The sequence below is a fragment of the Miniopterus natalensis genome, chromosome 3 (genome assembly GCF_054644295.1).
Source record: "Miniopterus natalensis isolate mMinNat1 chromosome 3, mMinNat1.hap1, whole genome shotgun sequence".
Classification (NCBI taxonomy): Eukaryota; Metazoa; Chordata; class Mammalia; order Chiroptera; family Miniopteridae; genus Miniopterus; species Miniopterus natalensis.
In genome coordinates, this window is record NC_142083.1 from 73,436,215 (window position 1) to 73,458,763 (window position 22,549).

General features: G+C 50.5%; 4 protein-coding genes across 9 annotated transcripts; 3 read left to right on the forward strand and 1 right to left on the reverse strand.

Moving 5' to 3' along the window:
* Positions 1 to 115: 115 nt before the first annotated feature.
* Positions 116 to 4,168, forward strand: AP4M1 (adaptor related protein complex 4 subunit mu 1). Its single transcript, XM_016217809.2, has 15 exons — positions 116 to 315; positions 417 to 505; positions 865 to 971; positions 1,047 to 1,143; positions 1,275 to 1,385; positions 1,474 to 1,554; positions 1,773 to 1,835; positions 1,932 to 1,998; positions 2,088 to 2,141; positions 2,290 to 2,396; positions 2,496 to 2,590; positions 2,880 to 2,924; positions 3,161 to 3,211; positions 3,364 to 3,475; positions 3,656 to 4,168. The coding sequence occupies exons 1-15, from the start codon at positions 258 to 260 to the stop codon at positions 3,878 to 3,880; spliced, it is 1,362 nt and encodes a 453-aa protein (XP_016073295.1). The 5' UTR covers positions 116 to 257; the 3' UTR covers positions 3,881 to 4,168.
* Positions 4,169 to 4,638: 470 nt separating this feature from the next.
* On the reverse strand, positions 4,639 to 13,258 carry TAF6 (TATA-box binding protein associated factor 6). 5 transcript variants are annotated; one of them, XM_016217819.2, is made up of 15 exons: positions 13,061 to 13,258; positions 9,530 to 9,744; positions 9,343 to 9,429; positions 9,036 to 9,189; positions 8,772 to 8,828; positions 8,555 to 8,674; positions 8,193 to 8,338; positions 8,010 to 8,087; positions 7,796 to 7,897; positions 7,507 to 7,689; positions 7,112 to 7,186; positions 6,854 to 6,979; positions 6,151 to 6,324; positions 5,708 to 5,905; positions 4,639 to 5,169 (listed from the first exon to the last, which is right to left on the reverse strand). In XM_016217819.2, the coding sequence occupies exons 2-15, from the start codon at positions 9,683 to 9,685 to the stop codon at positions 4,789 to 4,791; spliced, it is 2,037 nt and encodes a 678-aa protein (XP_016073305.1). In that variant the 5' UTR covers positions 9,686 to 9,744; positions 13,061 to 13,258; the 3' UTR covers positions 4,639 to 4,788. The 5 variants fall into 5 exon arrangements, with proteins under 5 accessions (XP_016073305.1, XP_016073306.1, XP_016073303.1 ...); XM_016217820.2 differs by lacking the exon at positions 13,061 to 13,258 and adding an exon at positions 12,697 to 13,025; XM_016217817.2 differs by lacking the exon at positions 13,061 to 13,258 and adding an exon at positions 10,148 to 12,061.
* Positions 13,259 to 13,364: 106 nt separating this feature from the next.
* On the forward strand, positions 13,365 to 17,248 carry CNPY4 (canopy FGF signaling regulator 4). Of its 2 annotated transcripts, XM_016217822.2 has the most exons (6): positions 13,365 to 13,604; positions 15,723 to 15,849; positions 15,948 to 16,044; positions 16,268 to 16,390; positions 16,878 to 16,995; positions 17,088 to 17,248. In XM_016217822.2, exons 1-6 carry the CDS (start codon positions 13,487 to 13,489, stop codon positions 17,240 to 17,242), a joined length of 738 nt encoding a protein of 245 aa, XP_016073308.2. In that variant the 5' UTR covers positions 13,365 to 13,486; the 3' UTR covers positions 17,243 to 17,248. The 2 variants fall into 2 exon arrangements, with proteins under 2 accessions (XP_016073308.2, XP_087671685.1); XM_087815559.1 differs by lacking the exon at positions 16,268 to 16,390 and having other exon boundaries at positions 13,406 to 13,604.
* A 1,165-nt stretch (positions 17,249 to 18,413) lies between these two features.
* MBLAC1 (metallo-beta-lactamase domain containing 1) lies at positions 18,414 to 22,173 on the forward strand. Its single transcript, XM_016217821.2, has one exon. The coding sequence runs from the start codon at positions 18,521 to 18,523 to the stop codon at positions 19,331 to 19,333; it is 813 nt and encodes a 270-aa protein (XP_016073307.1). The 5' UTR covers positions 18,414 to 18,520; the 3' UTR covers positions 19,334 to 22,173.
* Positions 22,174 to 22,549: the final 376 nt, after the last annotated feature.

A 22,549-nucleotide genomic window follows, 5' to 3' on the forward strand; every position in this document is an offset into this window, starting at 1 on the left:
TCCAAAAGGTGGTCCTCTGTCTCCCCCCTTTCGCCGCGGGCTCCAGCTTCGGCCAATCACCGGGCGAGCCTGGGCTGAGTGACGGGGAAGCGGCGCGGGTGTCCAGAGGGACTGTTTGGGCAAGGCGGGGCAGGCGCCGGATTTCCCGCGTCGGAGAATCGCTCTTAAAGGGCCGGCCCACATGCGTCCTTTTGTTCCGGGGCCGTTGGGTGGCGCAGGCCCAACTTTTGTCTCTCTGTTTACTCTGCAGAACTGCCATGATTTCCCAGTTCTTCATTCTGTCCTCCAAGGGGGACCCACTCATCTACAAGGACTGTATCCTTGACCCACAGGTTCAGGAGGGTGGGTCTGGGTGGGAATAGTGTCCCAGAGCCAGCCTGTGTCGCCGGCTCCTTAGCTGACCTTCAACCCGTCAGTCCGCGGGGACAGTGGCGGCCGGGATGTGGCTGAGCTCTTCTACCGGAAGCTGACGGGACTGCCCGGAGAGGAGTCCCCCGTTGTCATGGTAACCACACTGGTGGGAGTGGTATTCCCGGCAGGCCTTGATAGGGGGCGCGCTTCCGCCCACCGGGCTGCATCCTTGAGAACTTTCTCATGGGGATGAGGGCCATGCATTCCTCCAAAAAACATTGAAGAAAGTGTATTGAGCGCTAATAGCTCCTCACATATCTCAATCTTCAGCACTTCTGGGGAAGGAACTATCATTAACTCCACTTACACTTTGGGAAACTGGGCCCTAGGGAGGTTTCTAGTTCACCCCAAAGTCACTGCTAGGAAGTAGGGAAATCGGTATACCAGCCCAAGTCTCGTGGACCCTTAAGCGCAACTCTCTTCCTGATCCTTTCTCCCCCGCTTTTGCCTCAGCACCACGATGACCGTCATTTTATTCACATCAGACACAGCGGTCTCTATTTGGTGGCCACAACTTCAGAAAATATTTCTCCCTTCAGCCTCCTAGAGCTGCTCTATCGGTGAGGAGGGTAGGGCTGAGCAGGTGGGTGTTGGGATCTGAGAGGAGGAAGAGATGGACACTCCTTTTTCCTCAGGCTAGCCACCCTCCTGGGCGATTACTGTGGTTCTCTGGGAGAGGGGACCATCTCCCGCAACGTGGCTCTTGTCTATGAACTCCTGGATGAAGTGTTGGTAAGGTCCAAGGATTTCCCTCATTGTCCCTGTTCCCTGAAGATCTATGCTTTGACTGTGAGGCTAAGTCCACTCCTTTTCACCACTTCCCTCCACTGGCCATCCAGAGACTACCCTTCCTCTGTCTGTAGGATTATGGCTACGTACAGACCACATCCACAGAGATGCTGAGGAACTTCATCCAGACGGAGGCGGTGGTTAGCAAACCCTTCAGCCTCTTTGATCTCAGCAGTGTTGGCTTGGTCAGTTGAGGGAAAGAGGACCAGGAGGGAGGGAGGGTTGGCAGGGAGTGTCAGACCTTGAGGACTGATTGCTTTGGGTGCTTTCTAGTTTGGAGCTGAGACACAACAGAGCAAAGTGGTCCCTAGCAGTGCAGCCAGCCGCCCTGTCCTGTCCAGCCGCTCTGACCAGGTGAGGGAGGGCTACACAGGATCAGACCCTCTGATTTTTTTTTAGGGGATCCCAGAGTCCAAGATCCATGCATATCTTTCTGCCTCTCCTAGATTTGGATAATCCAATCCCTCCCTTTACCTCGTGTCCCCACCGCAGGCCCTAGCCTCCACTGCTCTGTCCACTTTAGAATACAAGCCATTCAGCTTCCAACTACCCAAATGCCCTCTTTTCCTCAGAGCCAAAAGAATGAAGTGTTTTTGGATGTGGTTGAGAGACTGTCCGTACTGATAGCATCTAATGTAAGTTTGGGCCCCCAGCCCTGGAGCTGAGGACAGATATCTGGGAAACATGTTGGGGAGGTCACCTCTGGGCATTAACTTCCCTGCCACTCTCAGGGCTCGTTGCTGAAGGTGGATGTGCAGGGAGAGATCCGACTCAAGAGCTTTCTTCCCAGCGGCTCTGGTGAGAAGTCTGCAGGTTGGGCCCAGGATTGGGTTTGAGACGGGCTCTTTGGTGGTGGTGGCCTTTTCTGATGTCCTTTTCTCTGACAGAGATGCGCATTGGCTTGACAGAAGAATTTTGTGTGGGGAAGTCAGAACTGAGAGGTGAGGAGAAAGTGGGTCTTTCTCTCCTACAAACATTTAGGTCGCTATCAGAAGTTTTATGGAGAGAAATTAGAGACAGATCCCCATCCTACCTCTGCTCTTCTTTCCCAAAATATGGGTTAGCAGAGGAGTCTCTCTCTCTTTCTAGGTTATGGGCCAGGAATTCGGGTGGATGAGGTCTCATTTCACAGCTCGGTGCACCTGGATGAGTTTGAGTCTCATCGAATACTCCGCTTGCAGCCACCTCAGGGCGAGGTCAGGATGGGCTGGCCTAGCATATCCATCTACCCAAGGGAAGGGAGGCAGTTCAGGTGTGAGGGGACCAAACTGACTGTCATTCCTCCCTCATTTCAGCTGACTGTGATGCGGTACCAACTCTCAGATGATCTTCCCTCCCCGCTCCCCTTCCGGCTCTTTCCCTCTGTGCAGTGGGACCGAGGCTCAGGCAGGTGAGACCATTTCCTCTGTTCTAGAATTTCTCCGGAATCCAAGTCAACAGGTATATGTTCCCAAGACTTAATTGCGGATGATGGTGGTTAGTGGTATAGGGTACAAATTAGAAAAAGGCACCCTCCCCACAGTGTACTCAACCCCATAAATACTAGTGACTAGTGGAGTTGAGTAGATTTCAGCCCTTCTGTCTGCTTCCTTCAGCACATGCATGGGGGCTTTCAGTGTGGGATGGTGAGATGCGAGTGGGATATGGCCAGAGTAACAGTATTGTACCCTCTCACCCAGGCTCCAGGTTTATCTGAAGTTACGATGTGACCTGCCCCCAAAGAGGTATGAGTGGGGGTAGCCAAGACTAGTTCAGCTATGGGGAGTAGGAGACAGCCCAGATACCTGTCACTGTGGCCTTCAGATTCAGCCACCAGCCTTGGAATCAGTTTAGTTAGAGGCTTGAGAGTTTGGGAAGGGGATGGATGGCACTTGTGCTGAACTCCAGCTGTGACATTAATGAAGAGTGGATACAAGTCACTACTTTTCTGGGGCTGACTCTGTTCTTTTTGTGTTTGCAGCCAGGCTCTCAACATCAGGCTGCATCTTCCCCTGCCTCGAGGGGTGGTCAGGTTAGTGTGTGTGCATTGTGGGGTCTTGGGTCATTTTACCAGTTTCCCTGGACAACAAGATGGCACTGGGGAGGAGAGTGTATACTGTGTGGTGAAACTGGCCTGCCCCAGAGGCAGTCAGTGGCTAAGCCTAGCACCTTTCCAAACTCTAGCCTGTCTCAGGAGCTGAGTAGCCCAGAGCAGAAGGCAGAGCTGGGGGATGGAGCCCTTCGCTGGGACCTGCCTCGAGTGCAAGGAGGCTCTCAGCTCTCAGGCCTTTTCCAGGTATCAGCTGCTGATTCTGTAAAGCCTTCTTCTCTCTCCTCCATTTTCAGCCCTGACTCATCCCTCCTAATGTAGCTGCATTTTTCCCACCAATATGGTCACCTTCCTGGCCCCTTGGCTTCTCTGCCCACCTTCCTCTGTGTGCCTTCAGCACCCGTTCTCTGCCTCTATCTCTCACAGATGGAAGTCCCAGGTCTGCCTGGGCCTCCTGGTCAAGAGCATTCCATCTCAGCCTCTCCTCTGGGGCTGGGCCCTGCGAGCCTCTCCTTTGAACTTCCCCGGCACACGTGTTCCGGCCTCCAGGTTCGCTTCCTCAGGCTGGCATTCAGACACTGCAGCAACACCAACCCCCACAAGTGGGTACGACACCTAAGCCACAGTGATGCTTATGTGATTCGGATCTGAGGCTTCCCAAACAAGGACACTGGCAGTAAAGGTGATGGCCTGTGGTTAAGAAAGACAATACTGTCTTTTCTTTTTTATTTTATTGTTGGAAGTATTACAGATATCCCCCTTTCCCCCTATTTATCTCCTCCACCCCGCATCTGCAGCCCCCTCTCTCAGGCCTTCACCACACTATTGTCTGTGTGCATGGGTTATGCATATATGCATATAAATTCTTTGATTAACCTCTCCCCACCGAGATTCATCAGTCTGTTCCATGCTTCTATGTCTCTGGATCGATTTTGTTCCTCAGTCTGTTTTGTTTATTAGATTCCACATATGAGTGAGATCATGTAAAACTGAATCAGGAAGAATCAGAAAACCTGAATAGGCTAATAACAATTGATGAAATTGAATTAGTAATCAAAAAACTCCCAGCAAACAAAAGCCCTGGTCTGGATGGCTTCACAGGGGAGCTTTTTGATTCTTTAAGTTGTAGGGTTAGTTTATGAAAAATTTTTTTTTTGCTTTTTGAGGTAGGCATCAAAACTTCCCTCTTAGGACTGCTTTGACTGTGTCCCATAGATTTTGGGTTGTGTGTTTATTTTCATTTGTTTCCAGGAATTTTTTGATTTCTTGACAATATTGTCTTTTCCATTCTTCTGGCCTGTGGCTATGGATCTGGCTGGAAGAGTCCTAAGTCTTAGAGACCATGAGGGTTCAGTGGGTTAGATCCTCCCATGGTATCGGACACAGGAAGAACTGAGGTGAATCAGAACTTACAAATCAAATTTTTATTATGAGGAGCTGGCTGTACAATATCTAAAGAAAGTTAAGATGAGGGAAGCAGATGACTACTTCCCTCCACCCAACATATGTGTGCGTAGAGAGAATCTGGAGGACAGAAGGCTGACAGATGTGTGACAGCATCAAGGGGCAGGTTGAGGGGACCCAGATCCAGGGGGCTGGGAGCCATTAGCCTTTGGAGTTCCTGGAGCTGGAGGGGGGCTATCTCCAGCTTCCTGTTTTCCCCCACAGAGGGCACTGCCCCCAAGTGGGGAGGGGGCTGAGGATTGGGGAGGGACTGGGGAAGGATGGGAGGTAGGGCCTCCTTTGCCATCCCCTGTTGGGGGAAGAGAGACCACTATGTACTTCTGGACACTGCCAGGGCCAGAGGGAGCAGTGCTGGGAGGTGCAGTTGTGGCGGTGGAGACCAGCTTGACAATGGGCTGCACGCTGGGGACCGTGGTAGTGACAGGAGAGGTGGTGGTGGAGCCTGAGCCAGGGGCTGAGGTGCTGAGGGACAGGACCTGGGAGAAGAACGGAAAGTCAGTGTCTGTTGCCTTGCGTCCTCTCTACTCCCCAGGCCTGGGGGAATACCTCACTTGCTCCAATCAAATAACTTATCCTCTGACCTTTTACTTTATTTATTTTTTTGTTAATCCTCACCTGAGGATATTTTTCCCGTTGGTTTTTTGGAGAGAATGGAAGGGAGAGGGGGAGGGAGAAAAACATCGATGTGAGAGAGACACATTGTTTGCCTCTGCCCTGACTGAGGGTGGAGATCGAACCCATAACCCAGGTACATGTCCCTTGACCAGAAATTGAATCTGAGACCCTTTAGTCCACAGGCTGATGCTCTAACCACTGAGCCAAACCAGCCAGGACTATCCTCTGATTTTGCTTGGGGGGAAGCTATGACCGCCTGGGCTCCTGGGAAGTGCTCCTTTTAGGTGGCTGGGTTCTACTCTGGGGCCCCTCAGAGTATTCTGAGGTAACCCCAGGCCCCCTCAGGGCTGCATGGTGACATGCTCCCCATCATCCCTGGTCCCATAGGGCTCCACATACCTGTTGGGTGGATGAGGCACTAGAGGATGATGACATTACAATAAACTTGGTTGGAGGAGGGGAAGGCTGAGGTGGAGCAGCAGCTCGTGCAGACACCAGTGTCTGGACGGGCAGTGCAATGGAGCCAGGGACCTTCAGCAACCCAGGGGTCCGCGGGCCAGGCTGAGGGGCCTGTGAGAGGGTCAGTGTGGGCCGGGGCTATAGGAAGAAGAGGCGAGAAGAAAATGTCAACATCTAAGATAAAGAAATGTTCTTCTTTCTCCTCAGTTGGTCTCACTGGGGTTGGGGGCCTAGCTGCCTCCAAGACTGACTCAGAGGGCTCTGGGGTTTACAAAATTTGTGCCTCAGTGGGGGCATGCCTTTGATTCCCTCTCCCATCACCATTTTTCTTCATTCCTCCTCTCCATTTGGTCACCCTTCCTCCTCCCTGAACTGTCACTGACCTGAGTGATGGTCAGGGTGGTCCTGTTGACCTGCTGAGCCTGCAGAGCAGCTTGGGCCCGGGCCTTGACCACATGGGAGCAGAGGAGGGGTCCGAGGGACCCAAATTCTGCCCGATAGGCATCCTGATTGTCGGGTGGTGGGCGCAGCTTTGCCAAAACAGGGGCACAGTGCTTCTGCAGAGAAGGCAAAAAAAAAACCTAGGTAGGAAGAGCGCCGGGACTCTCAGAAATGTGATGAAGGTGTGAAAAAGGATATTACCCATCATTTCAGTATGTTCTTGTTGAAGGCCAAACTGCTGGCATAGCAGTGTGTGTAAGGAATGCTGTGGTTTTTCTTCATAAGAAAACATAGGTACCAACTGTGTAAACAGAGAACATGCTAAATACCCTAGTAATATCTGAGAGGTAGTTCTTGTCCATAGGGCATTTGCCTTAGTGATGCAGAAGCATCAGGGGCAGTGCAGTGTAAAAGCTACAGGCTGAGAGTTAAGACCTCTTGTTTCTTATTTAACTCCTTTGTGCCTCGGTGTTTTCCATCTTAATAGTATTGGACTCTTGAGGTGTGCTCTGAATGTATGAGGCAAAGATGGGTTAAGTGAATAAAAGATGCCACATGCTTGCTAAACACTGTACCTGTGTGTGTGACTGGGGGTTGGGGGGGATAGATTAAAGAAGCAGGGGGAGGGCAAGGGGCTCTGGTCACCAGGAGGAGGCTCTGCACGTGGTCAGCTCCAATTCGGTCAATGTTGCTCAGGACGGGGCCATCCAGGACACTGCGGATCCGCTCCCCCTCTTGCTGCAGCCGTGGCAGAATCAGAGTCTTAATCACCTGTTGGAAAGGAAGAGGAGAAGCCAGGGCCCTGGGGTCACCACAGAGTCTCCCAGGTGGTAGTGTTGGAGGTGTTTCCCACTATGACCTCATGATGCCTCCCTCCCCCAGTGCTTCCCCTTGGGGCCTGACATCATGTCCCAGCTCGGCCAGGCCTGCGATGGAGCCATAACGTGTGGTCCACGGAGTCTTCTCATCCACCCAGCTCTGTAAGGGGATGGAAAATAAATCCAGATAAATAGGCATGAAAGGCTAATTGGTAAGGACCCAGGTCTCATGAACACACTTTCCTTATAGATTTTTAAGACATTACAGATACATATGGCTCAAGTCCCAGTCCTCCTGCCCTCTACCCCTTGTTTTCAGTGTCACTTCCTTTCCCCCCTCTACTCTGCCCCTTGTTTTTAGTGTCATTTTCCCCAGCCACAGCTGACCCACCACTTGTTTGGGTAAAGCTTTCATTGTCCTGGTGACAACCCTGAGGTAGAGGTGTGAAAGGGCTTACACTCCTTATTCTCCTGGCTCACCTTGGTGAAGGTCTTGGTGATCCGAGACTGGATGTTGTTAGTGGTTGTACTGAAATGCTTGCAGATCTGGGCCACCAGGCGGGCAGCAAAGTCCCGGAGTGCCCAGTGATTGTCCACATCTGGCCGCAGGCACAACTGTCTGCTCACGATGCAGGTCATCACAGCTGGAATCAATTCATGCACCTAAGGGAGAGGTGGAGAGTCAGCTAATTATGATAAAGGGCTTCCTGTTGGTGGCAGTAAGGTCTCCAAACCCTGGGATAAGAGGTGGGTGGGCAGGACCACTCACGTATTTTTCCAGATACAGCGTAGGGTTGTCCATCAGTGCCTTCACCATGCGCATCAAATAGATGAGCAGGGCCAGGTTGTTCTGCACCACGTTCACACGGACCTATAGGAGGGAGAAGTGATGGGGCAGGGAGACCCTTTAGATGAGCTTGCCCTGCCATCTCCTCACCCACTGGAACCTCATTTGAGGGCCTAGCCTTCCTGAATCCTCTCACCCCCTCTGAGATGAAGGTGCTGAATCGTGGCAGCATCTGATAGAGCCCTGGGTCTGTTGCGATGCTCTGAAGGGCTTCCTGTGGGAGCAGGGGAATGAGTGAGGTGGGAGAAGATATCATGGGAAGAATTTGTGGGGCCTCCAAGAGGAGCCTTGAGGTAAAGGCAGGAGGGTGGGGCCTCACCGCTCTCTTGGCTTCACATGACCCCACACAGGCTTCGGTGATCTCCTTGTAGTACAGCTGCTGTTCCACAGACAACTCATGGATACTTCGGGGCTTTAGTCGCAAAGGGCCCCCCTCCAGCAGGGGTGGTGCCTTCTTCTCTTTTCCTGTGTGAAATGGGAAGATAGGTTTGAAAAAGAAAGCTTCAGAAGAGCCTTGGTACCAGACAAACCTTGACCTTCCATTCCCCTCTCCAGGGAGACCTGGCTTCCCTTAGGCTGCTTGATCCTTTCTGGGGCTCTCTGGCTGACCTCACCCTCTTCGCAAATGACCATCTAGCTTTGGGGCAAGAGCCAGAAGAGGCCTGGCCTAACACTACTGACCTTTGCCATCAGCTGGAGCTGCCCCTTGACCTTTGCCTTTCAAGGGTCCATCTTCCTCCTGGCCTGGCTTTGCTGACTTCAGGGGCTCTGTGGCCTCGGCCTTCTGCTGCTCTTTGGGAGCTGGTAGGAAAGAGTCAGTCACAAGAGTGATGAGAGTGATAGATGTAAAGGAAGAAAGGGGAGAGAGACAGGAGTGGGCTCTGGGCAGGGAGGTTACCTGGGGGTGGATTCTCTGGGATAGCTGGCTGGCAGCCTTCAATGCTTAACCAATGAGCTATGAGGAAGGAAGGTGTCAAGTTGAACTGCTGGACATGGATACTAGGGAGTCACTCCACATCAAGGAATTTGTTTCGTTCCTGTTACCACTTCCTGCAACTCACCAGGGATCTCACACTAAGGGTTTCATTCTTGAGTTTCCTCAAACCCATAAGCATTGCACCGCCTTTTCCTCCCCTGCCACCCAGCTCTCCTTTCCCCTAACCTTTGAGGCAGACATCCAGGGGCACCCTGGGCAGAGGGGTATTGATGATGTCGCTAAGGTCAACCTCCTTCTCCTCATAGAAGTACAGTTCCCGGCCACCACCAGAGGCGAACCGGAAAGGAATAAACTCTTGAGCATGGAAGCCATACAGTGGCTGTATCAGGAGAGAGACAGACAGACAGACATTGGGATGAGAAGGGAGCCCGTGGAGGTGTCGCTGAAGGCAAATGCAGTATCTGGAAGGACTGCTCTCCTCATCCTGCCCTCCCCACCCCCTGCCTGTCTCAGTCCTGTGTATCCCAATCACCTCAACATTCTTTAGCTTCAGCGCATAGTCAATGTCACTGGTGGTGAGCTTCTGCCGCTTCCCCATGTGCATAAATTTTAAGGCATCCTGGGGGGTAGGAAAACAAATGTCAGCCTGAGACCCTGAGGAAGGAGGCCTGGGTGGCACCCTTAATACAATGCAGGATCAGGTAGAAGGGCCAGATTACCTGTGCAATCTCCTTGATGCGGTAGCTGACTTCATCTGTCAGCAGCTGGCAGGTTTCTTCCTGAATCTGGGCGATGCCCATCGACTCAGCCACCACCTTCATCGACTCTGAGGGCAGCACAGTATTGCTGAGCTTCAGCTTCTTCTCCTCAGCCATTCTGGAGCTGCTCCTCCCTCCCCTGAAGGATGATGCCCCAGGGTGGAGAGATGGAGACCCTGCCAGGGGGATGGGGTGGGCAGAAGAGATAAAAAGAAACATGAGACCCAAAGAAGAGGGACTGTCTGCCCAGGAGAGGCCACAACAAACGGGAGGATAATAAGGATGTGAGGAGGGAAGGCACTCGTGGGTGTTTTCTGTCCATTCCCATGAGTCAGTACGGGGTGTAACGGAAGGAGGTAGCAATCCAATCCAATTCAACATAATTTATTGAGCTCTGATACTATGCCAGGCACTGTACAAGTGAGGTATAGTAGAATGATCTTGGCCCTCAATTTAAATCCCAGCCCTAGCACTACCTCACTGTATTACTTGGGCAGGTTACTTAAATTGTCCCTGGTTTGGGTTTCTGCTCCATAAAATATGGAAAACACGTTTTTCCTAAGGTGGTTTTGCACGTACCTTCATCTCTCTTGTCCCTTCTTGCATCGTTATTCATTCTTGACACAAATACAATATTGGTTAAATACAACCCTCCCAACCCTGAGCCTGTATACTTGTACAATTCAATGTGATGAGAAAAACACACAACCATCATGGCTAATTACCACTTTAAATTCATGACCATAAACTTCAAATGGGCCCTTAATGCTGCCAGACAAGCATACTATACCTCAGTGTAGTCAGTCTCCCTCTGTCCTGTGTAACACCTTTTCTCCTTCCTCACTTTCAGCCATCAGAAGGGACCTCTAGACTTACCACGTCTACCCACCAAGTGGAACTGGTGTCCACATACCCTGCCTTCTCACCTGCTACTATAAACTGTTCATGCCTGTCACCACCTCCAACATTGTTCCAGGGTTTCTACCATCTCCCTGAATCATAAATTTCTCAACCTACTAGATCATTTCCATCAGCTTACAAAAGGTAGTTATTTCTATCTTAAACAAAAGTGATATATATGCACAATGGACTATTATACAGCCTTAAAAAGGACATTTGAACACATGCTACAACATGGATAAACTCTGAGGACATTATGCTGAGTGAAATAAGCCAGTCACAAAAGGTTAAATGTGGTATGACTCCACTTGTGTGAGGGTCTTAGAGTAATCAAACTCAGAGTCAGAAATTAGAATGGTGGTTTCCAGGGTTTGGAGGATGGGGGATGGGGAGTTATTGTTTAATAGGGACAGAATTTCAGTTTTACAATGTGAAGAGTTCTGTAGATGGATGGTGGTGATGGTTACACAACAATGTGATTGTATTTAATGCCACTAAATTACACTTAAGAATGGTTAAGACAGTGAGTTTTATGTGTATCTCACTAAATTATACATTTAAAAAATCTTTTATTTCACTTTCTCTATATGATATACTCCATTTTTTGGCCCCTCCTTGCAATAAAACTCCCTGAAAAAGTTGTCTTAACTTTGTTTCTAATTCTCCTCTCCTTCTCTCTTGAACCTACTCCAATCAGGCTTTGCTCCCCTAGATCCCTGAAACCTCTCAAGGTCACAGATGATTCCACATTGTCAAATCCAAGGCCTACTCTGTCCTCATCTTCTTAAACCTCAAAGCAGCACATAGCATACTACTACCTTCTGAAAACTCTTCTTTACTCCACTGTGGCACCAACTTCTGGTTTTCTTCCTACCTCACTGGCCATTACCTCTTGGTTTCCTTTACTGGTTCTTCCTCCTCACCTGCTTAATGTTGTAATGTCCTGGGCTCAGTCCTTAGTCTTCTCTAGCTACGCTTATTCACTTAGTGACCTCAACCTCTCTGTTTTCAGCATCACTTATAGGCTGATGATGGCTAAATTTATATCCCCAGCCCAGAGCGTTCTTCCTAGCTCTGGACTTGTATATCAAACTGTCCACCTAAAATCTCCACTAAATCTGAACTCCTGATCTCCCCCTCCCACCTATTCCAGCCTTCACTTTCCTTGTCTTTGTAGTGACACCATTCATCCAGGAGCTCATTCTTTATGTGAGCCCTCACATCAAATCCACTAGGTGATCCAACCTAATTCCTCCATTCCCACTGCAGGTCTCCTTTATCACTTGGATAACTTCAATAGCCTTCTGATAAGGTCTTCCAGCTGCCAACCTTGCTCTTTACATCTACTCCCAACACAGCAGCCAGAGTGATTCTGTCAAATTATAAATCAGACTGGGTCATTGTCCAAACTTTGTAATGGCTCCCCATTTGCCATCGAGTAAAATCCAAAATTCTTATGGTCTACAAGGCCCTCTCTGCATTACATCTCTGACCTCCTTTCCATCCTTCTTCCAGCTTGATCCAGTGCCACTGTCCTTGCTGTTCAAACTTGACAGAGACGTTCTTGCTTTATGGCCTTTGCTATTCCTTCTGCCTGGAATGTTCTTTCCCAATGTCATCTTGGCTGCCCATTTCCACCACCTTATTTAATACCACACATCCCTCCCCCCTGCATTTAACATCTAATATATATGTTATTTCTTATCGTTTATCACCACCATACTTCCCCCTCCTGCACCATGTGGACAGAAATCTTTGTCTATTATGTTCACTGATGTGTTCCAATATGGAATGCTGTTGCCTGAGACACTGTAGATACTCAATACATATTTGTTGAATAAATGAGTGAATTGTGAGGCTCAGAGATGTAAGGGCTCAATACATACTCGGTACCAGTATTATCAAGATGAACAAGTACAGGCCCAAGCTTGGAATCTACTCTGCAGCCAACATAAAAGTGGCTCGCATTGAAGCTGGTATTAGGAAGACTAATGTCAAAAGTGTTTAAAACTGACTGCGGGGTGCCGGTGGGGCCGAGTGGGGACGTGCTAAAGGGGTAAGAAGATGGACGCCAAAGAGAATTTGGTTCTTCTCAAACCATCCCAGCTCTCCTCCCCTACTTCTGTAAGTCTTATTTGCCGACAACACATTTATTCAACACATACTCCGTGCCTGGAGCTGGGTATACAAGCGGTCGTGTCCCAGCGTCCCGGAGAACTGCTACTAACCCTTCAATACCCTGAGGTACCCTCCGCCAGAAAAGGCTCAAAACACTCCACGGCCCCTCAGGTCAGTAGAGTCGGTAGAAAGGCTTCACAGAGGAGGATTAAGTTGAGCTACATGTGCGTAGTTCCCCCAGGAGGAAAACAGGTCGAAGGTCCCCAGGCAACGGGTCCAGCGCGAAAGGAGGAGAGAGCCCACCTCATCCGCCAACATCCCTCCACTGCAAACACACAGAGTCCTCAAGCGTACGGACACACAACCAACCGTCTTCCTCCAGGTCCCCACACAGGCCCGTCAAGGGGTCTAGTCCAGAGTACCGTTCGACCCTCCCCCGCCAGCCGAGCACCCCGGGCATGAAAAAACTCTCACCGCAGCCAAAGCGCCTCTCACCCGGCGCTCGGCGCCATGTTGGCCCCGCCCCCTCCCAGGAGCAGGTCCTGGCAGAGACAGGGAGCAAGTCCTAGCCCTTCTCCGAGCAGGAATAAGTCCTCTAGACTCACGGCCTGAAACGACATAAAAACGCTGTTTCGATATCTACGTGTAAGGAGCAAACACTTCTGTTGTAATTACTTCTGTTTATTCCTTCACTACCCGGCTGCCAGGACCTTCACGAGGCGCCACACAACCTAGGCCGGGAAAGCCTGAGTGCAGGTGACCCCACCCCCTTTTGGGTCTGCACTGCGCGTGCGCCTCCCCTGCTCACGGGCAAGACTATTAAAGTTGCCGCGAACTCCCTCGGAATTAAAAGGGCCCGCTGCCTTCCTGAAGTTGGTTAGTTGTGGACAGCACTTTGTCATGGGACCTGTGCGGTTGGGAATGTTGCTTTTCATTTTGACTGCGTACGTCCCAGCTTGGGCTGGGACGCCGAAGGATGAGGACCATGACACAGATCGCTTGCCCAGCAAATGCGAAGGTATTTGAAGGAAGTAGCCCCTTTTTGCATCTCTCTGCCCCACCTCCTTTGTTTGGGCCGGACCTAATGGATCGTGATGGGTGGGTCATTCAACCTCCTTGAAGACCTGAGGAAGGTTCTGGTGGAGTAAGGCGGCATTGAATGGGATCAAGGGAGGGAACCTAATAGTGCTACCCCCAAAACTATGGCACTACAGTTCCCATGAGACATCCTGAGAGAGCCCGCTTTTTCTGGCTGGCTCGGGCCCCAATGGTTTGTGGGAATTGTAGTCCAGGGACTATCTGCGCGGGACCACCCACTCTACTGAGCATCTTCAGCGTGTGTTTTCCCCATTCCACTAGACCTAAATCTGGAGATCCTGCAGGGGCGGGGTGCGAGACTCAACTTTTGGGCATCCTCTGCACTACCTCGGCAGAGCCAGTCCCAAATTACAGGTCCCGAACTCTCCTGAGGGGGTTTGAGATGAGTAAATCAGCCCTTGAAGCTCATAAATGAAAGAGGAAGCCACACAACTGGGAGAGGTTCCCCATACATGTGAGGCTTTCCAAAGGGTGTGTGTGTACTGTATGGACTTTACAGTGAGCAGCATCTTCTGTGACTTCATTAAATGTGGGGCCCAGCTGGGAGAGGGCACTTCAGAGCTGGCCGTTGAGTGTTCTGGTTTCCCAGTTTGTTGCCTTCCTGATTTTAATTTCTTCCCTGGATTCTTTTTCTTTTGAAAAATATATATATCTTTATTGATTTCAGAGTAAGGAAGGGAGAGAGAGAGATAGAAACATCAATGATAAGAGAGTCATTGATTGGCTGTCTCCTGCACGTCCCCCACTGGGGATCGAGCCCAAAACCAGGGCATATGCCCTGACCAGAAATCCAACTGTGATCTGCTGGATCATAGGTTGATGCTCAACTGCTGAGCCATGTCGGCAGGGTTGGATTCTTTTTCTTTTAACCTGCATTTCAATATCACTGTTCCTCAAGACTTGGACCTAATCTCTACTCTCCTTTCCCTTGTGCCCCCACTCTTCTGTCTGTTTTTCTAAACACAGACCCAATCTTGTTAGTCCTTGTTTTAAACCAGTGGAGGCCTCCTGCAGTGAGCAAATACAGCCAAAATTGTTTTTAGGGCAGAGCATATGTCTGTTTGTTTTATGATGCCCCCCCCTTCTTTCATTTCCATAACCCAACTCCCATCCCCAAAGTGCCCATGCTGAAGTCACACTGAACTCAGCAGCCAGTGAGCCTACCTTATCCTTTCACACCTGTTTTTCCTGTTGCCTGGAATAACCCTCTCCCTTCTGTATGTGGTTCTCCAAGATCCAGTTTAAATGTCACCTCCTTTGGAAGTCTTCTTTTTGTCACCTCCCACTGTATTGTAAGCCCTTGGAGGAAAAGAGAGTACCTGTGTCTCCCAGGTCTTAGAGTAGTACCTGGCACATTTTAGGCACTTTTGTTACTTGCCCCTGTGTTTAGTTCACTTGGCATTTCTGTATAGGCCACTCCCTTTCTTGGGACCTATAAAGTGCCAGGTCACATGGTAGGTGCTGGAAAGACAGTGGTGGAACAGATGCAATGCTCACCCTTAAGGAAATCCCAGGCTAGCAGGAAGGCAATACTTAACCATTGAGTGAATTTTGCATTTCCTAATGAGATTAAGTCTCTTGGTCTTAACCCCTAGTGTAGGATCCATCACACCATACTGCCATCTTTTTTTTTGTCCCCCACTACATTGGCAATGTTTCATGGATGGGGATGGTGGATCTTATTGCTCTCTATTGCTCTTGTGCATCCAGAAGGAGCTCAATAACTGCAGAACAACAGCAAAGACTTATACACTGCTCACTATGTGCAGGCACTATTCTAAGGGCTTTACATGGATTGATTTTTTTAATCCTCACCACACCCCTAAGAGGAGGTACTATTATTATCTCCATTTTAGAGGTGAAGAAACCAAGGTACAGCAGGATTGTTACACAGCTAGTAAGTGGCTGAGTCAGGATTATAAATCAGGCTGCCTCCAGAGTCTGCACTTGTAACCATCATGGCTCTGCTGCTTTTGCTCATCTGCAGAATGAGTTGCTGGTGTGTTTGTTTGTCTCTCACGCCCCTTTGGACATCTAGTGTGCAAGCTGCTAAGCCTGGAGCTACAGGAAAAGCTGAGTCGTACTGGCCGATCTCGAGAGGTGCTGGAGCTGGGGCAGGTGCTAGACACGGGCAAGAGAAAGAGACACATCCCTTACAGCGTTTCGTGAGTCCTTCTTGGTGCTCCTCCACCTTTCAACCCCCAAAGGAGCCCTGGGAGCTTGTATAATATTTAGGGAGTCTTTGTTTCCCCTTTCCCCGCAGAGAGACAAGGCTAGAAGAGGCCTTGGAGAATTTATGTGAGCAGATCCTGGATTACAGTGTTCATGCTGAGCGCAAGGGCTCACTGAGATATGCCAAGGTGAGACTCTTCCCCAAGGCAGGATCCCACTTCTCAGACCTATATCCTCTGGGGCCTACCTTCTTCAGCTCTTGAGTGTCCCCTCCTCATCTTTAGACTCCCTCATTTCACCCTCATGGAACTCACCCCTCAGACTGCAGTGGTTAACAAAGCTGATATGGTAGAAAGGGGAAGGAAGAAGTGGGGTAGTGGGCTGGGCTGATTCCAGATTCCCATCTCTCAGGGGCAGAGTCAGACCATGGCAACGCTGAAAGGCCTGGTGCAGAAGGGGGTGAAAGTGGATCTGGGGATCCCTCTGGAGCTGTGGGATGAGCCCAGCGTGGAGGTCACATTCCTCAAGAAGCAGGTAGGATAGAATACAGCCCAAGGAGGTGAGAAGGGAACCTGAAAGGGGAGCTAGATCTTAGGGAGGTCAACCTCTGAGCAGGGAGAAGGGGGCAGAGTGAGGACTGTCATTGATTGATGTAGCCAGGAGCATATCAAGAAGTAATAATGGAGGCTAATAATATGCATTACCAATTACTAAGTACTATGTGCAAATTTGGGGCCACATACATTTCAGCTGCTGCCTTATTTTTACTCTCACAACAACCTAATTACCATTTCCCACCTTATAGGCAAGGAGCTGAGACTTAGAGTTTAATAACCTACTTGGTAGAGTTTGTGTTAATGTTTGTTGATTGAATGAGGATCACACATCTAGTAAGCCAAGTTTAACCTCCTGGATACCTGCTTCTCCAAGGTGGGTTGGGGAGACAGGTAGTAAAGAGCAAAGAGGAAGGTTTCCAAAGCTCAACAGAGCAGATATGCTTCTGACCCTTCCACTTGACCAGTGTGAGAAAATGCTGGAGGAGTTTGAAGAAGTCGTGGAAGACTGGTACTTCCACCATCAGGAGCAGCCCCTGCAACATTTTCTTTGTGAAGGTCATGTGCTCCCAGCTGCTGAAACTGGTAAGTGTGTGGGCTGGCCCCTTTCCTGCCAGGCCACAACATCCTGTACCCCCACGACCAATATCTAATTTGTTTTCTATCACCCAACTTAGCATGTCTACAGGAAACTTGGACTGGAAAGGAAATCACAGATGGGCAAGAGAAGACAGAAGAGGAGGAGCAAGATCAAGAGGAAGAGGAGAAGGAAAAGGAAGAAGAGATGATTAGCACACCAGGCCGCCCCAAGCATGACCCAGAAGATCTTTGACCCTTGCTTTTGAGCCCCCAGGAAGGGTAGGGGTCATGGAGAAGAACACTTTGAAGTCTGAGCTCTCCCTGCCCCACAGCTTTAAGGGTGTGTGTGTGTATGTGTGAGTGACCCACCCCAGAGCTTGTAGTTGTTCTCTGCCATCTGGTCTCAGGAAGGATCCTGATGGTACAGCATGGCATAGCTATGGGGAGAAAGGTGTGAGCAGTAGGTGGAAGCCCTGCCCCAACAGATGAGCCCTATGCCTGCCATCTAGCCCCCTTAATTGTATGTGTGTGTGGAGACAATATTGAAGGCTTTCCCCCTTTAAATATCTCTGTTACTCCCAATCCCACCCAGAGGTCAGCAGTGGCAAAGGAGTTGTGGGCCTTGGGAAGCTCACTTTGCCTTTTTCAGACCCTTACAAGGAAGAAGCCAGAAGGACCTTCTCTGCGACTTATATACACCGCCTGGGTCCAGGCTACATGCCAACAAACTGAAGAGGGGACACGGGATGGGGTTGATAAATTTAGGCGGGGTACTTGGTCCACTTCATATTAATCTAACCGATGGCCACCACATAATTTCACAGGTCTCAAGTTTTCTATATCGTGAGTTTAAAAAAAAAAAGTATCAGCTGTGATCAGTTTCAAGCAACTGCCATGCACACATCATAGCCGGCTGATGAGGCAGCGCCCCGCCCAGGGAATAGGGCCGTTGGCTGCCGTCCTGGGAGCTAATGGTGCTTTGTAATGTTCCAGCCCTAGGAGGTTGGCAGGGATACCCGGGCTGAGGACAGTATTGAGACTTGGATTTGTGCAGCCCGTGCTCACGCACGCCGGAGAAGCGCCGGGATAAAATTCCGAGCGCGGCTCCCCTCGGCCGCCATACTTGGGCTTATGGGAGCTCGCAGAGGACAAAATCCTTCGCGTCTTTCCGATTTCCGTTCTTTCCTCAGAATGAGGCAAGACCTAAGAGGCGTGGAACTGGGCCCAAGGTAAAGCGCGGCTTAGGTTATTGTGAGGGAACTAAAAAGGACATCTTGGGAGGGTGATGAGCGAGGACCTACTACGCAAGAGTTGCAAGGCGGGGGCCGAAGACTGAAGGACCCGCGGCTTCAAGTGGAAGGAAAGGTTGGGCGATACCATCTTCGGAAGGGGGTGGAGGGCGACACCACTGTGAGAGTGAGGGGGTGGCAAAGAACTGAGACTTGGAGGTGCCACTTAGTGGAGGATCGGGCGCGTTGGGGACGTGAGGGGACTGGACAGTGATCCATAGTTCCCCTTTCTTCCTCTGGCCATGAGCAGTGCAGTGCGGACCGAGCCTCTGCCCGGAGAACCCCCTCTGCGGGTGCCTGGCGACCCGTACTCGGTGGTGGTTTTGCTGCAGGGCTACGCGGAGCCCGAGGGGGTTGGCGGCGCAGTGCGCGCTGATGGCTCCGTGACCCTCATACTGCCCCGGGCCTGGGGCCCGGCCTCCAGCCCCCGAGAGCCCCCACCTGAGGGCGGCGAGGCGAAGACCGCCCTGGAAGAGGCAGCCCGTGGCCCCATCCTCGTGGACACCGGAGGTCCCTGGGCTCGGGAGATGCTCCTGGGGGCCTTGGCGGGGCAGGGTGTGGCCCCTGTAGACGTGACTCTGGTGGTGGGGACCCACGGACACTCAGATCATATCGGGAACCTCGGGCTGTTTCCAGGAGCGGCTCTGTTGGTCTCGCATGACTTCTGCCTCCCCGGGGGCCTCTACCTCTCCCACGGGCTGGGGGAGGAGAGGCCCCTGTGGCTGGGGCCCGGGCTCGAGGTGTGGGCCACCCCTGGCCATGGGGGCCAGCGGGACGTGAGCGTGGTGGTGGCGGGCACGGCCATGGGCACCGTAATGGTGGTGGGCGATGTGTTTGAACGCGATGGGGACGGGGACTCGTGGCAGGCCTTGAGTGAAGACCCGGTGGCTCAGGAACGGAGCCGGAAGAGGGTCCTAGGCACTGCAGATGTGGTCGTGCCTGGTCACGGAGCTCCCTTCCGGGTGGTCAGGGAAACCTGGAATCTAGAGACAAAGGATCCAGGGAACAGCCGGCAAGGTCCCGTGGGAAACATGGATCAGACAATGCACCGATAAGCCCTGGGAGAGACAGGACTCCTGTCAGGGAAGCCCTCCCACCCAACCATCCAGCCAAGAAACTGACATCTAGATACCGAGAGGACCCAGTCAGCCAGAGTCCGAGGAGTCCGAGTGGTCACTTCCAGTCCTTCCAGAAGGCTGGTTTTCCAGCGAGGACAGAGTGTTTCTGCCACTGCTGTCACCAATATCACTATTTTTGCAACCAAACTAGGACCAAGGATGGATCAGCTGTGTGCCACCTCTGGGGGCTTCCTTAGTAAAGTGGGAGAATGTTCTTGGGAGAGTTGTCCCAAATAAAAATAGGAAAGTACATTGAAAATCATACTGCCTTAATGTAAATGTGAAGCATTAATATGTGTGACAGTCATGCAAATGTAATCAACAGCAAACGGGGATACCTTTTGGTCAATTGCTTATTTCTCATGAGATGCAGGTTACTGAGAGAAGGTGCAGGGCACAGAAGTAACACCACAATCATATGACTTTAATTCATTCATTAATTTTATTCAATGAATAGTTATTTAACTCCTGCTTTGTCTCAAGTACCGGGATACAACAGTGGGCAAGTTAGACAAACTCCCTGGCCCTTATGGATATTATTCTATAGAGACAGACAAGTAAACAACAACAGTAATAGTAGTAAACCAAATAGCTACAGGTTGTGGTTAGTGATATGAGAAAAAACAGGCTGAGAAGGGGATAAAGTGCTGGGGTGAGAGGGTGGTTAGGGAAAGCCTCTGAGGAGATAATGTTTGATCAGAGAACTGAACGAGGAGAAAGCTGGCCATAGGAGGATCTGGAAGAGGAGCATTCCAGTCCCTGGGACAGCAGATATAAAAGCCCTGAGGCAGGACAGCTTTACCTGCTTGAACAGCAAGAATCCATTGTTGGAAGAGTGGCAATAAATGAAGCTGCAGAGTTAGGCAGGACCATTATGCAGGGCCCTGTAGACCATGGTGGCAGGTTTGGATTTTTACTGAGGTTGAAGCCTTTGCCTTTTGAGTAGGCCAATGACCTACTCAATGGTCTCATTTATGTTTTAAAACAATCACTCTTGTTCTGAATGGAGAAGGGGTTGGAGTGGAGCAAGAATTGAATTGGCTGTGGCTGGGAAGCTATTGCAGTCTTCCAGGTGAGAGAAGTTGATGACACCTGGCCCGTATTCCAGAAGTCCTATTATGGCTGTGGTCCTCTTCACAACTGTCCCGTTCCCCATGCCCTCTATCCACACAGCTCTAGGAACGGCAGAGTGCTTAGATGTGGCAGATGAAGGAGAGGAGAAAGTCCACCTTGTGGATGATGAGCCTCCCTGGGTGGATGCTGTTGGGCAGGGCCAGGCTGGAGGTCATTTCCCAGGCATCCACAAAGGCCACACAGAGGTCAGCAAAGGCAACTCAGAGGAGCTGGTTCACCTCGAGAGTGAACCAGTCACTGCCATACATGGACTTATAGCAGTGTTGACCAACTTGATGACCACAAGAGTGCAACCACAGCTGCCCCGATCCCTATCAGTCATCAGATAAAGATGGACACAGAGAAGGTGGTAAAGTAGACCCAGCACTACCACAGTGTGGGGGCCCCTGGCCAGGTTCTGGACCATGGAGAACAGAGAGGCCACTGGTGTGCAAAGGGTGTGTAGGGGCCAGCTGTGGGCCTGCCAATGCAGCACTATGCCCTGAGTGGTCTCCATAGCCATCAGGAGCCTGGTCTGATATGTGGCATGTAGGTAGGTCCACTGATTTCAGGGCTGTGGGGAGGACAAGAGAGGGAAATTGGTTTATTTAGAGCTATGTACTCCTACCTTGTATAAGCATAAATTCCAATCCTGACTCACTTTCCAGAACATAGGTATTCTGCTTATTACTCAAGCCTGGTTGTTCAGGGACAACACATCTCTTTGGCCACACTGATTGTCTCTAGGATGGACAGGTCACCTAACCTAGTCCAGTCTTGGTAATCTTAGGGTTTTTGCTAGGGCTAGTGGAAGAGAGTCTAGTTTTTTTCCTACAAGACTGACATGGGAGGGTGGATCATCTTGCTGCTTGTCCAGACAGCTCACTGCTGCCGGGGCCACCAAATGGAGACTGAGAATGAAGCTAAACAGTAGGGGCCGAAGTGAGCAGTTAAGAGAAACAGACCTGATGACAAGTTTGAGCACTGAAAGTCAAACCCACTGCCTAACTCATCATTCACCTGGGCTGGCTAATCAACTCCTTTCCTGCCTAAGCTTTGACTGTTTTCAGTTGCTTGCAGCAAGAGGAGTTCTGAACTGATAAAAACACTGGTGGAAATGATTTATTAGAGGCAGTGAGGATGGTGTGGAGAGAGGGTTGATAACAGGGAAAGCAGTGCTTAAAATATTAGGAAGTTGGGCCCAGAGTGTACTCTTAGAAGTTCCTTTCAAGCTTGCTTTTTGTGAAAACTCTCAGGAACACTTGACCTATATGATTAGATTCTTCTACTCATAAAAACTCAGTGGCTCCACATTATCTGCAGAATAACCCAAACTTTCTCTCCTGATTCTTTCCAAGTCAAAGTCTGCTCCAGTTTGGCTGGACTGCCTACTTCCTTCCAGACAAGCCCGCAACCCCTTTTTCTCCTGCAGGACTTTGATTCTGTTCTCTCCCTGCTGTCTTCCCTGTCTTCTCCACTATCCAGGCTCAGCTCAGCTCATCTACAGAAACTTCGGTATGCCTGGCTTTGGTCATTTTTCTGGAAATGTCCTCTCTCCATTGTTCCCGGTAAGAGCAGAAACTATGCAAGACACTTCTCTGAATGTGCCAGAGCTCAGTGTTTTTCTATAAGTGCCGTTAAATAAATACATGCTATTTTTCTGATCTACCTGGGTATCTGTTACCTGTTGCCCAGCTCTGACTCCTTGTCCAGGATTTAGGTGTCTGTCCCTGCCCATCCTCTGAGAAGTTCCAGCATCATGTCCACTTATGCAAACAAAGGGGTATCTCTCAAAGCCCTCCCTAATCACCTCTTTCTTTATGAGGCTTCAGGTGTCCTGTTGTCTCCTGTCACAGCCACTCACGGCAGTGACACTCAGATACTCTTCACTGCCATACAATGGAGTCCATCATGTGGATGACATGGCCAGCTAGGCAGCCCAGGATGCTATCAACAGTGCAGAAGGAACAGCTGGAATAGGACACCAAGGTGTTTCATATCTCAGTGGTAGATGCCAGAGAGTTTGGTGGCCAGAAGCCC

Coding starts and splice junctions, on each gene's coding strand:
- TAF6 (XM_087815555.1), bottom strand. CDS start 9,949: ATGTTGAATTGGATTGGATTGCTACCTCCTTCCGTTACACCCCGTACT. Junction 9,190..9,342: donor TGAAGCTAAAGAATGTTGAG/GTGATTGGGATA, acceptor CTCCTGATACAG/CCACTGTATGGCTTCCATGC. Junction 8,675..8,771: donor CCCAGAGAATCCACCCCCAG/GTAACCTCCCTG, acceptor CTTTCCTACCAG/CTCCCAAAGAGCAGCAGAAG.
- AP4M1 (XM_016217809.2), top strand. CDS start 258: ATGATTTCCCAGTTCTTCATTCTGTCCTCCAAGGGGGACCCACTCATC. Junction 506..864: donor AGGAGTCCCCCGTTGTCATG/GTAACCACACTG, acceptor CTTTTGCCTCAG/CACCACGATGACCGTCATTT. Junction 3,212..3,363: donor CTGCCTCGAGGGGTGGTCAG/GTTAGTGTGTGT, acceptor TCCAAACTCTAG/CCTGTCTCAGGAGCTGAGTA.
- CNPY4 (XM_016217822.2), top strand. CDS start 13,487: ATGGGACCTGTGCGGTTGGGAATGTTGCTTTTCATTTTGACTGCGTAC. Junction 16,045..16,267: donor GCTCACTGAGATATGCCAAG/GTGAGACTCTTC, acceptor CCCATCTCTCAG/GGGCAGAGTCAGACCATGGC. Junction 16,391..16,877: donor TCACATTCCTCAAGAAGCAG/GTAGGATAGAAT, acceptor CCACTTGACCAG/TGTGAGAAAATGCTGGAGGA.
- MBLAC1 (XM_016217821.2), top strand. CDS start 18,521: ATGAGCAGTGCAGTGCGGACCGAGCCTCTGCCCGGAGAACCCCCTCTG.